Raw genomic sequence first — 15,755 nt, 5'->3', positions numbered from 1 at the left:
AATGTTGTACTGTGGGTACGTCAGCACCACAATTAAAAACCCGTGCCTGGCCCTGACTCAGGCTCCCAGGGCTCAGGCTAAGGGGCTGTTTAATTGTGGTGTAGACCTGTGGGCTCGGGCTGGAGCCTGGGCTCTAGGACCCTGCAAGGTGGGAGGGTCCCAGAACTTGGGCTACAGCCCAAGCCAGATGTCTACCCCACAATTAAACAGCCCCTTAGCTTGAGCCCCATGAGCCTGAATCAGCTGGCATGGGCCAGCTGGGGGGCTTTAATTGCAATGTAGATATACCCTCAGTGACTTGCCTGAGGTCAGAAAGGGACTGTCAAGGTCAGGCCTCAGCAATTTCTAGTTCTTAGGGTATATCTACACTGCAGTGTAAGCTTGAGCCCAGGCTCAAAGCTAACCCCTCTTGCAGCTAAACTGTAATTTCACTAATCCAGTGCCCAGATCCAGGGTCCCAGGACCCTGCAGGGCTGGAGGGTCCAAGCTCAAGCCAGGACCCAGGATCCAAGCCCAAGCCCTATTGCTTTGCAGGGTTGCTGCAGGTCCCAGGAGTCAGCTGGAAGTATCTGACAATTCCATGGGACAACTTCCTCAATTGCCTGCAATCCACTCTATTGAATCTGCAATCTACCCTATTGAAAACGGAAGCCTCCCCATCCCCCTCTTGGAGAGCAGCAGCAGTTCAGGTCAGCATTAACCCATTCTCTTCTGATCATGCATGTGCAAGCACACAATAAGAGAGCCTCCTGAGTTTGCAATGGAGAGCAAACCCATCAAGCCTTTTGCAAATCAAGCTGCTTCTTTGTAATATGCAGGGCGGGCAGTAAAGTTTTCCCAGAATGCACCACAATCCTAAGGCTTGAGTGGCCACAGTTCAGAGTGGGGGATGCTAGGGACCATGGGATATGGTTACTTTGCCTCAGAGCTGCTCACTGCAGTGTGGACACCCAGGGCCAGCTTTAGGACCTGCGGGGCCTGATTCCGCAGTCTGGGTTTTCAGGGGCACTTCGGCAGCAGGGGGTCCACTCCACATCTTCCGTGGCACTGAAGGACCCCCCACTGCTGAAATGCTGCCAAAGACCCCAAAGCGGCCCCCCACCGAAATGCCGCCGGAGTGGACCGCCGCTGGGTGAGTCTAAGGCGCGGGGCCCTCTTACCTGCATGGCCCAATTCTGGGGAATCGGCCTAAAGCCAGCCCTATGGACACCAGAGCCCTAGGTTGAGGGCAGGTTAACAAAGTCTTAACTTAGGGTTTAAATACAATGTAGATGCTCAAGGCCATGATCCCCTAACATGGGTCAGTTGATTTGAGTCCCCATTGCAGTGTAGACATACCCTCAGTCATGATTCTGTCACTAATGTCTTGAGGCCTGATTCTCCATGGCCTTGCAGTGTATTTAGTCATTTGCCATACAGTATTTGTGAAAAGTGAATGCAAAGGAGATGTAAAATGCTATCACTTTAGAATGGCAGTGTCTGAGACCCATTTTGCATTGGTGTTTATGCCTGCACAAGGTTCAAGGGAGTAGAGAATTGCACCCCTGGTTGGAAACACAAAGAACTTTAACTAGACATTATAGTTTGCCCATCATATTTGGAAATGTAGCTATAGTAGTTTTGGGCCGCAGTTCAGCCCTCAGCGGGGCTGTGGGGTAGCCCACTGCCTCACTACAGTCCGAAAAGAGCCCCGAGCCCCAATCAGGCTGGGGCAGTAATCACACAGTTAGGCCAATACCCAGGCCCTTAAGCAGGGGCTGGGTCGGGATTTGTAGCAGCCCCCAGGCTCTCTAGGCCAGGGAAAAAGGGGGGTGGGGGAAGTCTGCCACCCAAGGAGTGGGTGGCAGGGGGAACACAGGCCCTCCCACTCCACTGCGTCCCAGCCCGGGGCCCTAGCAGCAACGGAAACTCGCTGCTGTCAGTGGTGATCCGGGCCACAACACACTGACATCGGCTCTGGCAGTGCAGCAGCCAGACTGGGGTCGGCTGCCCTCAGGCTACTTCCACACTCCCCCTCGGATGGTACCTGGGCCATCTTGCTGTCGTCGGTGCTCTCCACCAGCATTAGGGTTACCATACGTCCGGATTTTCCCGGACATGTCCGGATTTTGGGGGCTCAAATCCCCGTCCGGGGGGAAATCCCCAAAAGCCGGGCATGTCCGGGAAAATCGGGAGGCTCGGCCGGGGCCTCTTTGTGCGGGGCCGGGGTCGCGGGGCCGGGGGCATGGTGCCGGGCCAGGAGCCGGGCCGGGGGCCAGGCCGGGCCAGGGTCGCAGTGCCGAGCCGGTCCTGCGGGGCCGGGGGCGCAGGGCCGGGGAGCCGGGCCGGGCCCGCGGGGCCGGGAGCCGGGCCCGCGGGGCTGGGAGCCGGGCCAGGGTCGGCCGGGGCCGCGCCTCCCCCTTACCTGCTTCAGGCTTCCCACGAATTAAATGTTCGCGGGAAGCAGGGGAGGGGGCGGAGACTTTGGGAGGGGGCGGAGTTGGGGCGGGGCTGGGGGCGGGGCCGGGGCCCCCTGGGAGTGTCCTCCATTAGGAGGCACAAAATATGGTAACCCTAACCAGCATTGGCTCCTCGGGGTAGCTGGCACGGGGCAGGCTTGACCAGTCCTCCTCGGGGTACCTGGCACGGGGCAGGCTCGGCCAGCATGGTGACTCAGCAGGCCGTTCGGGGCCTGCGGCTGTTTCCCAAGCGGGAGCTTGGCCACAGACATCTGCTCTCGCCGCCGGCCTAGCCTCCACTGAGCTTTGCAGGCGAGCTTTTATACTTCCGGGTCGGGGCCGTGACCTCGGAGGGGCGGGCGCCTGACCCGGTGGCTCCACCCACGTTGGGATTCGGGGAGGTTCGGCCCTTAGCAGGGCTGTGGGGTGTCTCACGGCCTCGCTACAGTAGCTCAGAAACTGGTCAGAGGGAGGGTGACAGGAGGAGCAGAGAAAGAGCATAGAATCAGCTGGCAAAAAGCTCCTTGCTAGCATTCTTTTGCAAGACCTGATTGCCCAAAATCAGCAATATTTGACTGGGCTGATCACAGTTCCTTTTTGTGATTTATTAAAACTGAAGCTGGAGTGAGCAAGAGGGAACAGGATGTGGAATGCTAAAATGCAGAAGTGTCTTTCAGCATCTGCAAAAATCTTCCCTTTTGCTATAAATATTTGCAAAAACCAAAGCTGCCAGCAGCCCATGGGAATGTCCTGATTTTTTTGGTTCTTTTTCCTTTTGCAACTTTTTAACACTTTTTAAATACTTTGAATACTGAATAACTTTCTGGATTTGGTATTTGTTACAATTTCACCTGCCCTGAGAGAGGAACTGCAAGTGCTTTAACAGATAGGTTGAAAGGTGGTCTTGTTTCACTGAAACACCCCTAAACAAGGAAAGCACACGAAAACAAACCACTGCTTGCCTATACTAAGATCCTACCTATAAATGAAATCAATTTGGTGAGTCATGTGGTTAGATGTTTGGCTGTGTGTGTGTGTTCTCCCTGTGTGCTGCCCCAGCTCTGCGCAGTCAGCTGGCACAACAGACTTCGAGTGAGCTGCCCAATGATCACAAGATCTGTTAAGGTACGAAGGCACCAGGCCACGTTTATTGTTGACAAAGCACAGTAATAGCACCTGGCAGACTCTACAAGGATACTAAGACATGTATGCCCATGACAATGGACGCAACTTAGTGAATGGTAGGACTTTCCATTTCTCCCTCAGCTGGACAAAGATACTTCCTCTGAGATACATTTTTATACCCTGATACAAACAAGTTAGAACTGCCTTTGACATATGTCACGAAGTCCCCGGGCGATGCTCTGGAACTGCTCCCCACAAAGCCAGTCAGGACTTTGGGGAGCCTCCTCTCCCTTGGAGCGGACTGTCTTCAGGGCAAGAAGCTCACACAGCTTCACCTCCTGGGTCTCTCCTGGGAGCATTTAGCCTATGCCCCTCCGTGCGCTTCCCACAGCAAGTCTGCCCAGGCGGGGTCCTGGGGAAGCCAGAGGTCCTGCATGAACCCCCACTTTGTAGTCAGACATGACTCTCAGGCAGCCAGTAAAGCAGAAGGTTTATTTAGACAACAGGAATACAGTCCAAGACAGGTCTTGCAGGCACAGATAACAGGGACCCCCCCATTAGGTGCATCTTGGGGTCCCAGGGCACCACAGCCCCCTTGGGAGGTCAGAGTCCCATCTGCCTCCCAGCCATTCCACTAGGTCGCTCTGAAAACTCTCCCCCCAGCCTTTGTTCAGTTTCCTGGGCAGAGGTGTCACCTGGCCTCTAACCCCTTCCTGGGTTCTCATGTTACATACTCAGGTATTCTTCCTCACAGCCAGTCTCCCATCCCGCAATGCAGACCATCCTAGCCACACTTCCCAGCCAACACTCCCCACTCACCATTCAAAGATCACATTAAGAACAGTCCCAGTTCTTCACAACATAGTTAGTCACTGTCCCCTGATGTGATTAGTTATTACCTTGTAGATGTTGGTTCAATTAAAACATTTTCATTATGTACTGTCATCCTGACCTTATCTTTTAGGAGGGGTCAGTGTGTTTCTGTAATTCTTGGGGAATGTTTTTGTACCATCCTTGATATTGGGGTGTTCTGGTACCACTTGATATTGGGATGTGTTTGCATGTGTACTCTGCTTGGAACTTCTTAGGAATGTGCGTTTTTGCAATATCAGCCCTGTTCTTGCCAGATTCTGTGAGCAGGTCCTGCCTCATACCAGGCCTCTGATACAAGAGCTTATGTTTCAGGCTTTCTTCCTACTACAAGTCAGTTACAATACAGTTACAATTTGTGGTGTAGATAAGACTTTATTCATACCTTGGACATGTCCAATTTTTGCAGGCCTGATGAAAAGTCAGCATGGTGCTGCGGAGGAATTGTGATGCTGGGTGTGAGGAAGGGGCATTATAATTTACTTACACTATCATCCCTAGACAAAGGATGTGGAGGCTGTCTGTAATATTTTATAAAATGTGGTATGTCTGGCTGTTTTTTATTGTGTGGTTGCGACTATAGTTACATGGAGTTATTTCCAACAGTAGTAGACTGTGGATAGGCCAGAAAGTGGACAATAACTCTTGATATTCCCCATTTGCAGATATAGAAAAGGAGAAAGCAGGTGTCAATCCCTTTGAAATTTACCTCTGACCATGCGGAGTTCAACACCACTGGCTTGGTACAAAGCGGGGGAAATCCAGGCAGGAAACTACAGCAAAGAACTTTGGAGTGGATAAGACTGAACCCCTGGTGCTCAGGGGAGAGAGAGACACAGAGCTTTGCACTTTGTTTGAAAAAAGTCAGTTGTATGTCTCTGTGTTCCCAAAAGGAAGTCTTGCAGGACACCCAAGTTCAATTGGGCCCACTGAGCAATCACCGTTGGTACACGGGATGCTGCACCTCATCCGCCCACCCCTAACAAGTGGGAGAATTGTGGAATTTCACCCCAGAGACGTGAAGGCACAGGGCTTGTCACCTGGAGCGGATGCACTCAGTGAGACTGAGAGAGGTCAAAGGTGCAGACAGCACTGAACTGGGACTCTATATGCATCATCATGTTGTTATCAGTGAGGAAGGGGCCTTCTTATGCCCTTTCCAGGGAGATAACCTGGAAAAGAAGGAAATGGTTCTGCATAAATGAGAAGCCTAGTCCAGGTAGGAAAGTTCCTGGCCTTGTTTTGTCTCCCCCGTTTCTCTCCTCTACCCTTTCTGTTGTCTCTCACCCTCTGTCTCATTCCCACTTTGTAGAGTGGCTGTATAAAGAAGGGCAAAAGCAAAGGTAGTTTCCATTTCAGAGTGTGGGATGGTAGTCGGCTTCATTGACATTCAATGGCTATTGCAATCAGAGCCTGATTTCCCTCTCATTTACATTGGCTTTATACCAGCATAACTTGGGTGCAGCAGAGTTACTCCTGACTTACCCCAGTGTAAGCGAGAGGAGATTCAGGCCCAAAGAGGAGCTCAGCAGGGAAACAACACAGGAATAAAGGGAAGGGGCAGAGGAGACGAGGGGGAGAGGGCTGTGAGCTTCCCCCCACCTCCGCTCCAAGGGAAGGTAATGGGGTGTCTTGCAAAATCCTACCCCATCCATGTCCTCCACTGAAATGTGCGTTTGTGACTCCCTATGGCAGTACTTAGAGAACAGCAGACATTATCCCTGTGCCTGCTACAAAAGAAAGTCTCCCAGAGAGGCTATCACACCTTTCTCAAGTGGAGGAAGCAGACTATAATTACAAAAGACCATGCTGTATCAGTTCTTTAGTACTTTCTACGCTGATGCCAATTAACTCTACTGCACCTGTAGTGTAGCTCACAACAGGAACTCTGTGGTGTGCTTCGCAGTGAAGAATGCTATGAAATCCATGTATAACAGAGATATGTCATAAGTAATCTAGTCATATTTTACATATGAGCCAGTGTTTGATATTGAATCTCTAATGAAGTGACATTGTTTCTTTAAGGGATTGTTGAAGTTGCTGGCAGGTTACAGGTTCTACCCTTGCAATAGTCAGAGAGTCTGTTCCATCTCTAACTGCTGTAGTCTCCTGTAGCATGTAGAAGCTGGACAGACAGGCTCCAGATGCTTTAGGTGTTGCTGGAGTCCAGGCATTATGCTTGGTGGGGAAAACAAACAAACAAAAAACCAGAAGCTGAATGTGTAAAGGGGACAACTGGCAGGAAAGCAACACAGCTGGATCTCCATGAATATCAGTCACCCATTTCATTGCCATGTGAACATAATCCTATGCTGTTTTAGAGCCAGAGACACCATAGTGGGATGTTATTAAACTGCGATACTGCAATGTTTTTGTTGTCTGTGTACTCCACATTTGATTACTAAGCACACTCTTGAGTGTGCAGAATTCAGCAGCCATTCTGTACTCAGAACATAATGCTGACTGCCAGAGGAGACACTATCCAGATGTACACAAACACTGTCCTCTCTCCTGGAGACTTTATATTCATTCTTTCTTATTTTGTTGTTCTCTTAATTTAATAAAAACACTCAGATTTAAAGAATTTTGTTTACTCATTATGTATGGAAAAAGATAACAGGACCAGGACCAGCCAACCTTTTCTTGTATTTTCTCGTAAGGGCTTATAAAGTACATTGATCCATGGACTCTGCCCTTCAAATGTTCATGTGGGTTGTAATACATCTTGGCTAACACATTGATTCATCTGGATGGCACAGTGCAAAGTGCAAAATGTCTCAGTGTATCAAGAATGTAATTCATCTGTGAAGGTGCAACCAGAAATCGCTTGGCTGAGTTCTGCATTGTGGTTAATGGGTTAAATAAGAATTCAGCCAAAACTCAGAACAAAAGAAATAACTAAATAAAAAGAGGGTAACCCATCAGACTCCATGTAGGTCAGAATCGAAACAAGAATCACATTCCTTGGGGTCAAGGCTTTAGAATGAGTAGATGCAGGAGATAAGTCACACACACTACACAGCTGTTCGTATAACTGAAAGCCTGGTGATACAGAAAAATTTCTACAAAGATTCCCATCTGTTGAAATAAGGCAACTGTCCTGAATGTTAAGGCTTGACTATTCATCCTGCAGTAAATGGATCAATATGATGCCTTGCAGTGACAAGATAGTGTATCAAGACATAATAACTTGTGGTTACAATGTGAGGGCCCAACATAACACAGCATCGTGGGATGAAGATGCAAACCTCACACCTTCAATTCCTTACTGAGTGCTGGGCATTCGGAAAGCCATTGAAAGTCACAAGGAAAACAATCTGTCTGAGGCCCTGGCTAACCAGAATAGTCTATTTGGTATAAGCTAAGGTGTGATTTTTTAGCTAATATATTTGTACTGGTATAACCCGCCTGTAAACACTTTTGTTCCAGTATAAGAAGGGCTTTTTTTCTTTTTGTTTGAATGTTGCTTGGGAAGGAGCGTAAGCTAGACTGAAAAAAGACACACATCTCAGAATAAGAACACCCATAGGGGGTTATGTAGTAAGACTATACTTGTATAACAGGAAATACATTCCCATGTAGACAGGGCCTAAGGCCTTAATCCTACAAACATTAATACATATGCTTAACTTTTCTAACATGCACAGTTCCATCAAAATCAATGTAAGTATAATTTAGCAGCTGCGTGGGTGTTTGTAGTTAAGATAAAAATCAAACTGTTGACTGTAGGGGAAGAGCCACCATGAGGGAGAGGAAAATAGAGGCACCATGGAAAGAATTCACAAAACTGCTGGTGACTAGGCAAGCCATGACTTGCTCATTTACCTTTTTGCAGTTGCACACAACATCAAGCAGTTTATGTTTTAATTAAACATTATCTTTATTATTGAAAATATTTGTTTGCTTAATTGAACAGTGACTATAACAGCTGGCTGCTTAATCATAACTGATCGTGTTGCCTTTTTAGCTCAAATGGTAGGGGTTTAGGCTTCTGATAACTGAAAACAGGATTTGGCCTACTGTTCAATTTTTGCATATATACAAAATGTCTGTGGTGCAACATTACATTAAAGAAAAACGAAAGTAGGAATGAAAGGTACCAGCATATTATCATCAATTGAACCAGCATACTGCCATCAATTGGATCAAACGTGTGCTTTTGTGTGTTCTATAAAGTGAAATGGAAGCATAATTACCTGTCAGTCTCCAACATGAGAGGTTTTTTTTATTGTTTTTTTTTTTTAATTTAGAAGTACTGAGTATGTAAAATTTTGTCTTCCCTGTTTTTGCTAGAGGACCCCTTGGAGGACCCAGAGAAATGGACTGGGAGATTTTTCAGTCCTTTTGAAGTCTTTGAATCTTTAACAAAAATATCTTTTCTTGTAGCTGTTTCTCATACACTTGAGCTAACCAGGAATAGCAAAAACAAACTTTTAAACAGTCCGAATAAAAATCACGTTGTCCATTTTGCAATGGTATTTCTGACGTCAAAATCCCTGTCAGTTCTCTGTTTGTTCAGAGTCTTCCAGCAGGAAACAACAAACAAGGCAGACAAAATCTGAAAATCTACTTCTTTCAGGCATTCTCTTGACATCATGAAAAAGTAAATAAAGGCCTTGTTCCCGTCATTAGATCTGCATTGGAGGGGAGGATGTGATCGCATAAGCAGGACCAAATGTCCCAGCCCCAGTTCTCTTTTGCCTTTGCATGTCACTGTTTGTTTGTTTGTTTGTTTGTAATTTAATTAAAACACACACGAAAAGTGCCCCAAACCACTCCTCTGTTAACTGTAGCAGCAGGCGTAAGGAGTTCAAAGACCTGGTGAGCTGCCTGAGCGGGGCGTCTAGAATTAATCCTCGCCTGCCAGCTACACAGCGATCCTTCCCTATGGATATAGCCTGGAACCACCTGCGTCCCCGAAGCAAGCGAGGAACTACAACTCCCAGCATGCGCCACGGCGTCCTCAGCCGTCCCCGCACTGCGATTGGCTGGTGGAGGGGAGGGGGGCACTTCCCCCCCCCCACGTGACTCAGGCCGGCAGCATCTGCTACTGTCCCGGGCAGAAGCAGCCTGAGCTGCCCCCCGCAGGTGCCGGCTCCGTGCGGGACGGGCTCAGCCAGGGCCTATGGCAGCGGCGCAGGGGGTTCGCGGGTGTCTCCTGCGGGGGCCCCTCCGTGCCCGGCTGGGCAGGGGCTGCAGCTCCGGGGCTCCTGTGCGGCAGCAGCAGCAGCAGCAGCAGCAGCAAGCGCTGGTGGCTGCCCCCGCCCCGGCTCAGGTGAGTGGGGGGCAGCAGCCCGGGGGGTTAATGGGAGCCTCGGGGTGGGGAGAGGGGCGTCATGTAGGCGGGCAGGTGTCTGGCTCAGTAGGGAGGTTGTGGGGGCAGCTGGGGAGGAGGGAGTTAAATGGGGGGACAGGGGAGAGGGGCTGGTGGGGTGGGAGTTAGCTAGGCAGAAGGGGCCAGAGTGTGACTGGATTTGAGGTTCAGATGGGTGCCAGCCACTGGGGATTATATGCAGAGGGGATAATGGGGCAGTAGTTATTTAGGGGGAGGGTGCCAAGGAAGAGGGTGATTTGGAGGCTATGGGTTACCTAACTTTGGGGGTGGCTGAGGGGAGAAATGGGGGATCATACTTTATGGAGCAATTAATACTGACACAAGGCCACCTCTGGGGCGAAGGCGGGGGGGTCAACAGCTGAGCAGCAGGGAGGTGAGGGCTTTTAAACAAGATATTGGCACAACCACTTGCTCTTACCAAATGTGCCAGGAGACCTTGGACATCTATATAGAGGAGGTAGCCTTGTGAAAATGCCTATCACAGTGAGCTGCAGGGTGCTAAGTCTGTCTTTCTTGGAAAGCTGAGTCGCACAGTCAGCTACTTTGAGGGGGAAGTTATCTAGAAGAAAGAAAAGAATTGGGTGAACTGTAGATAGATTTTTATAAATCTGTTAAAGGTGCTCCTATTTTGCCTTTTCTGTCCCCTTAATACTGAGATGGGCAACTACTGTTTGAACACTGATGATCTTGGTTTTAGATAGCACTTTTTTTCCCCCCTTAAGAGATCCTAAAGTGCTTTACAGAAATATTGTGTACAGAAATCCTTGCTTTCACCAGAGAAAGGTAACCACATCTGGACTGGAATGTGGCAGCTGGCTAATAGGGGACAACAGTGCCATATGACAGTTCACAGCTGGAAATGAAGGTGAAAACCGTATCCCTCTAATCTTATCTATTTTTTTAAAAAATGGGGAAATATCTAAGAATAATGTTCCCTATTATTGTAAGTGTGAGTTTATTCAAAGGGCAGGTCCTTGTGTAAAGGGTGACTTTTTAAAACTGCTGTACAAGTAATGTTTTATAGTTGGAAGTAACATCACAAGTTTACGCTCCAGACTTAAGTGTTGGGTTTAGTAATGTACTACTACTTTCAATTTGGTTTCATTCAACATTTTCTGATTTCTGTTTAAATATTCCTCTGGAGTAATTGCAACTATAATATCCTAGCATTGGAACTGAAATTGACTGAAAACAATCGTGAAACTGAATAGTTTTTCACTTGTCCAAGATGAGAAAAAAACAGTTAAATGGCATATGTGGTGAAAAGTAAATTAGATTTTTTTTTAATTCTTTCAGTGTTTATAATCTACCATGTTACTAGTAAGGAATTCTGTGCATTTTAAAATGTTCAACCTGTATGTGTTAACTTTAAGCAATAATACCTCCTCTCCCCCTATTACAGGCTGTTTTTTGTCTCAAGTGTAATAATAATACTTATCTCTTAATTACAGTAATATTATTCTCTTGTTTAGTAATAGTGAAATTCCAGCTCCTTTATCCAATTTGTAGTGAACAGGTCATTCAGCAGAAATGTTTTTCCGTTATGGGTATACTGTACACTATTCAAAAGCACATTATCTGTAAATGCCAGAAGTGGCCATCTTTGTTGAAATTGGTCATCTGATGATCAATTGGATGTAACCCAAGAGGTCATGTGGACTTCCTGGTAGGAAAGCTGTTTGTTTACTTTACAAAGCTGTCTTGAAACTGAATTTCCTCAGCAAAAACATTGTCCTAACTAGGCTGCTCCCAATTTAACTGTTCAATGCCTCGAAAATTAATTCTACCTCCTCAGTGCCAAACTGGGGGTGGAAGGGCACAACCGAAACATGCAGAGTGTAAGTGTCTGACACACTTCTGCAAAAATAGGACTTGACATACAGAATAATCACAATTTTTACATGACTTATTGATTATTCTCTCACATGGCAGCCCCTTAACAAGCACAAAATAGACTGGGACTAGGTTCTGGTGCTGGTTTCTGGGTTACTGGAAGTCAGTAATATTTTTAAACTGACAGTGAATTTAATACTTTTTACAAGAAATCAAACTGACAGTAAACAACTTACATGTCAGTAAAATTGGCTCAATAATTTAGAAAAATGGTTGTTTGGTTTTTGATGGTTCACATAGTAAACTTTTTAAATTATGTGACCACAAGCAGAGCTTTAAGCCTAAAATTGCTGTCCTAGAGACTGCATTTTTAAAATTGCTCAATCAGGAATACCTTGCTCTTTTAAATGCTACTCTGCAGGTTTTAAAGCAGAATATTGTCAATCACCTTTTTTTGCGAGAAGGGGAAAGCACTTGGGATATCTGGTGGGCAGATCTGTGACTTTTATGTGTATAGTGGTGGCAGTTGTATTGTGGTCTAAAATATCATCTGAATCCCCCTGCGACTTAAGCAGCCAATCAATGTCAGTTATGTCATGTAAAATGGAGTTCTGTATCCCCCTTTCTTCTCTCTCCTTTCTGGGGGTCAAATGGCAGGAAGGATACTCTTTCCAAGTTCCTTCCACAAAATAAGCACTCAGATGGGTCACCACAATCAGATGCTGCTTGCTGTAAATTATGCAGATATTCTAAATATGATAACGTTTGCCACTTGGCATGCCCCTCGGTAGGGTTTGAATATGGGGCTCCTTTCTGCCATCCAGCTAAATGAGGAAGGAGGTGTTATCCCCTGAATACTACTCACTTGTGGCACCGAAATGAGATGTTACACACAGTACATGTTGCAGATCTGGGTGTTGGGGGAAAGGCTGGAAGTGGGAGGGATGTGTTGGGTGAGGCTGTAGCATGCAGCAGTGTGGCCTGCTGTATCTTAGACAGGCCCACCATGGGGTTGCCTAAGTAGCTCAAATTAAGTGATATTTGGGCTTACCTTTTAAAGACTTGGTGGCATTTTTTACTTACTTGCAGCCGGTGGGGTTTTACACTTAATTTGGGGGCCATTTTTCTCTGGGCTTTTTTTTTTCTTGGACCAAGCACTGCCCCTGCATGCAGCATGATGGTGCAACCCCTGCCCCTATGCTGCTCTGTAGCCTTGCTCCCTCTGGGTTTGGATGGCTTTTTTTTTTTTTTTTAGACCAGTCGTGCTTGTTTCTTCACCCCCAGCAAAATCCTCTACAAATGCATATTTAGTGATTTGTCAAGACAAACACTTGATAGTTTTTTGTTAGCATCTCAGAGAAGTCTGTTAAATCTTTCTAGTCTCTGGAAAGTGAAGTGAAGAATGTCCGAGGGCTTCAGGGCTCAGGTTACAGGCCCCCTGTCTGGGGTCATGTAGTAATTTTTGTTGTCAGATCGGGGTCGTGGTGCAATGAAGTTTGAGAACCCTGCGCTAGGCCATTTTGTGATATTCTTAATAACTTTTTAAATGTTTTGATGTTTGTGGAAAAATTACTGTAGAAAGCACAATCTCATTGACACATCCGGAGGCTTGACGCCCTGTCACAGAGAGTTACAGGAATAGTGGTTTAATATATATTTTTTTAAAATATTCAGTGTGATCTTCTAACTTCTAAACATCTAATATAAAGTGTCAGATTGACAGCCCAGGAGTCTGAAGTCCTTTGTTCACAGATCAGGTAGCAGTACAGTCAGTAGCAGAACAGGCTTCCCCAGCTCCTCTCTATCGGTGTGCCTCAACTGACCTTTCAGGTGGGATGAAAATAGTTCAGAGTCCATAACCAGTTAATCCTTGGCCTTTCTACTGAGGCTATTGATCATGCCATTGAGTGCTAACTGAAGAGGTGTGTTTTTTTGGTAATGTAGACAACAGTCCCACTAGAAATTGGAAAGAAAACTACCAAGCTCATCTTGCGTGTCTGTGAACAATCATTAGTTAGTGGGAACTTGCTGTCAGCATCAACCTAGGCTGAATTTGACCTAGAAACCTAAGTAGTTAAGGATGGATCACTTGATGATTACCCGTTCTGTTTATTCCCTCTGAGGCATCTGGCATTAGCCACTGTCAGAGGACAGGATAGTGGGCTAGATGGACATTTGGGTCTGACCCAGTATGGCCATTCTTATGACTCCTCCCATTATCAATCCCCTAAACTATATCCGGGTATAAGGATATGACAACAAGCTAACGAATAGGAACTTCTAGCAGTCAGGATGAAAACATGATCTCTGTTATTTTACACAAGCCTGTCTGCTACACACCAAGCAAAGATTGTTAATTATTTCCAAGAATACTTTTAAAGGGACCATATCAACATGAGTCTGCTGATCCATATGACATGAGTTAGTGGTGAATCTCTCCGTTTGCATCACTTGGGCAGAGGGAGAGGGATAGTTGGAGTCATACTTTCACTGGGGAAAGCCTTTGGTAGTAAGCTTTCCTCTCTTCGTTCACTAAGTTGTCAATCTCTTATAACCTTGTGTAACACCAGCTTTTGCATGCTTGTGGTGGAGATTTTGTACAGATTCTAAGGTTATAATGAGAGATTGTCATGACTGATAACTAGGTCACGCTTTGAACTTCTATTTTATTTTATTTTTTAGAAAAAGCAAAAGCATCAATGCATTTTCTTTTTAATTACAAGCAGCTTCTAGCACTCAAGCAACATTACAATAACAAACCATTTTATGCAGCTGAAGAAAAATCCAATTAAGGAAGCAGATCTTGATTTCAAAAAGTATGTTTAAATAGCTAAAAGATTTATAAAACTACAGTAAAACCTGCTTTAGCGACCATCTCTGAAGAGAGACCACCAGTCACAAGTGAGTACTTGCAGAGGCCATGGAACTTTCCCCCCTATAATTTAAATGTGAAGAAACTGTGAAGAGCGACCACCTGTCATCTGCAACCAGCGACATTTTCTTACTCCCTTCAGAGCTGGGTGCCCAGCCAGCAGCTTCTGCTCTCCATGCTGCCTTCAGAACTGGGCGGCCAGAGAACAGCAGCTGCTGGCAAGGCACCCAGCTCGGAAGGCAGTGCTGCCGTCAGCAGCAGAGAAGTAAGGGTGGCAATACCATACGTTTGAAGAGAGACAACCTCTTACAAGCATCCACTTCTGCGAACTCCCATGAGTGGTTGCTCTTGGCAGGTTTTGCTGTACATTGGGACTGTGTCCTTGAAGAGAGAGAGTGTCACTTTCACATTTATAATAGGCAAAGGTTGCTGGTTATCTGCTAATATGTGAAACAACTAAAGGATGTAAAACAACCGCAAAGTTAGCTGAGGGATGAGCAAAGGTTAAAAGTCTATAAATTTGGCTGTGTGCTCTCTTACTTATACTTTGTCTACATTAGGGAATTTTTTTACCAGAAATTACCACCAGAGCTAATGGTGGTTCATCTCTCTCTGCTAGGTGCAGGCCTGGTGTAGCACTCCCTAATGTCAACAAGGCTACACAGAACTGCAGACACACCGTGTGGTCTGTCTGCACTACCCCCTGGGAGTTAAAGGTAGATTTACTCCACTGTCTGCTCAACTGGAAACCTTCTTAGTAGTTACCATGGATGAATCATGTATAGGGTCTGAGTTGAGAGCTTGGCTGTGTGTTGATGAGTGTCTGTAGTTATCAGTTTTACCTACTGGTAAATGCAAACAGAGAGGGCCAGGGTCCTATATTGGCACCCGATACTGTTTTGTTGTTCAAACTGAATCTGGCATCCCTTTTAGTGTAGTAAGCAAACTTCAGACAGAAGCAGGCCTAGATTTCCTTCTGCCTGCTGAAAATGGATGACCGAAAGCAGAAGTACTGGTAACTCAAGGTATGTCCACACTGCAATAAAAGACCTATGACACAGTTGCAGCTGGCCTAGGTCAGCTAATTTGGGCACAGGCTGCGAGACTAAAAATTGCTGTGTAGACGCTTGGGTTGGAGCCCGGGCTCGGAGACCCTCACCCAAGTTTCCGAGCCTGGGCTCCAGCCTGAACCCTGAAACCTGAAGAGTGGGGTGAGTCTACAAGCCTGGGCTCCAGCCCAAGCCCAGATGTCAACACTGCAAATTTTAGCCCTGGGAGCCTG

The 15,755-nt window shown here is 46.5% G+C and overlaps 1 protein-coding gene across 5 annotated transcripts in view; it reads left to right on the top strand.

Annotated features, from left to right (window-relative positions):
• Nucleotides 1–9,450: 9,450 nt before the first annotated feature.
• MOCS1 (molybdenum cofactor synthesis 1) overlaps nt 9,451–15,755 on the top strand; it is a 50,902-nt gene continuing 44,597 nt past the window's right edge. Inside the window, exon 1 of one of the 5 annotated variants that reach the window (XM_042848518.2) lies at nt 9,451–9,708. In XM_042848518.2, coding sequence (XP_042704452.2) covers nt 9,559–9,708 — 150 coding nt within the window. In that variant the 5' untranslated portion in view covers nt 9,451–9,558. Of the gene's footprint in view, nt 9,709–10,490; nt 10,634–15,755 lie in introns of those variants that run through there. The other 4 variants (XM_005289506.4, XM_005289508.4, XM_065589289.1 and 1 more) reach the window with 4 other exon arrangements.

The sequence above is a fragment of the Chrysemys picta genome, chromosome 3 (genome assembly GCF_011386835.1).
Source record: "Chrysemys picta bellii isolate R12L10 chromosome 3, ASM1138683v2, whole genome shotgun sequence".
Lineage (NCBI taxonomy): Eukaryota > Metazoa > Chordata > Testudines > Emydidae > Chrysemys > Chrysemys picta.
The sequence above is the reverse complement of the archived record's forward strand: the minus strand, read 5'-3'. Positions and strand labels throughout refer to the sequence as shown.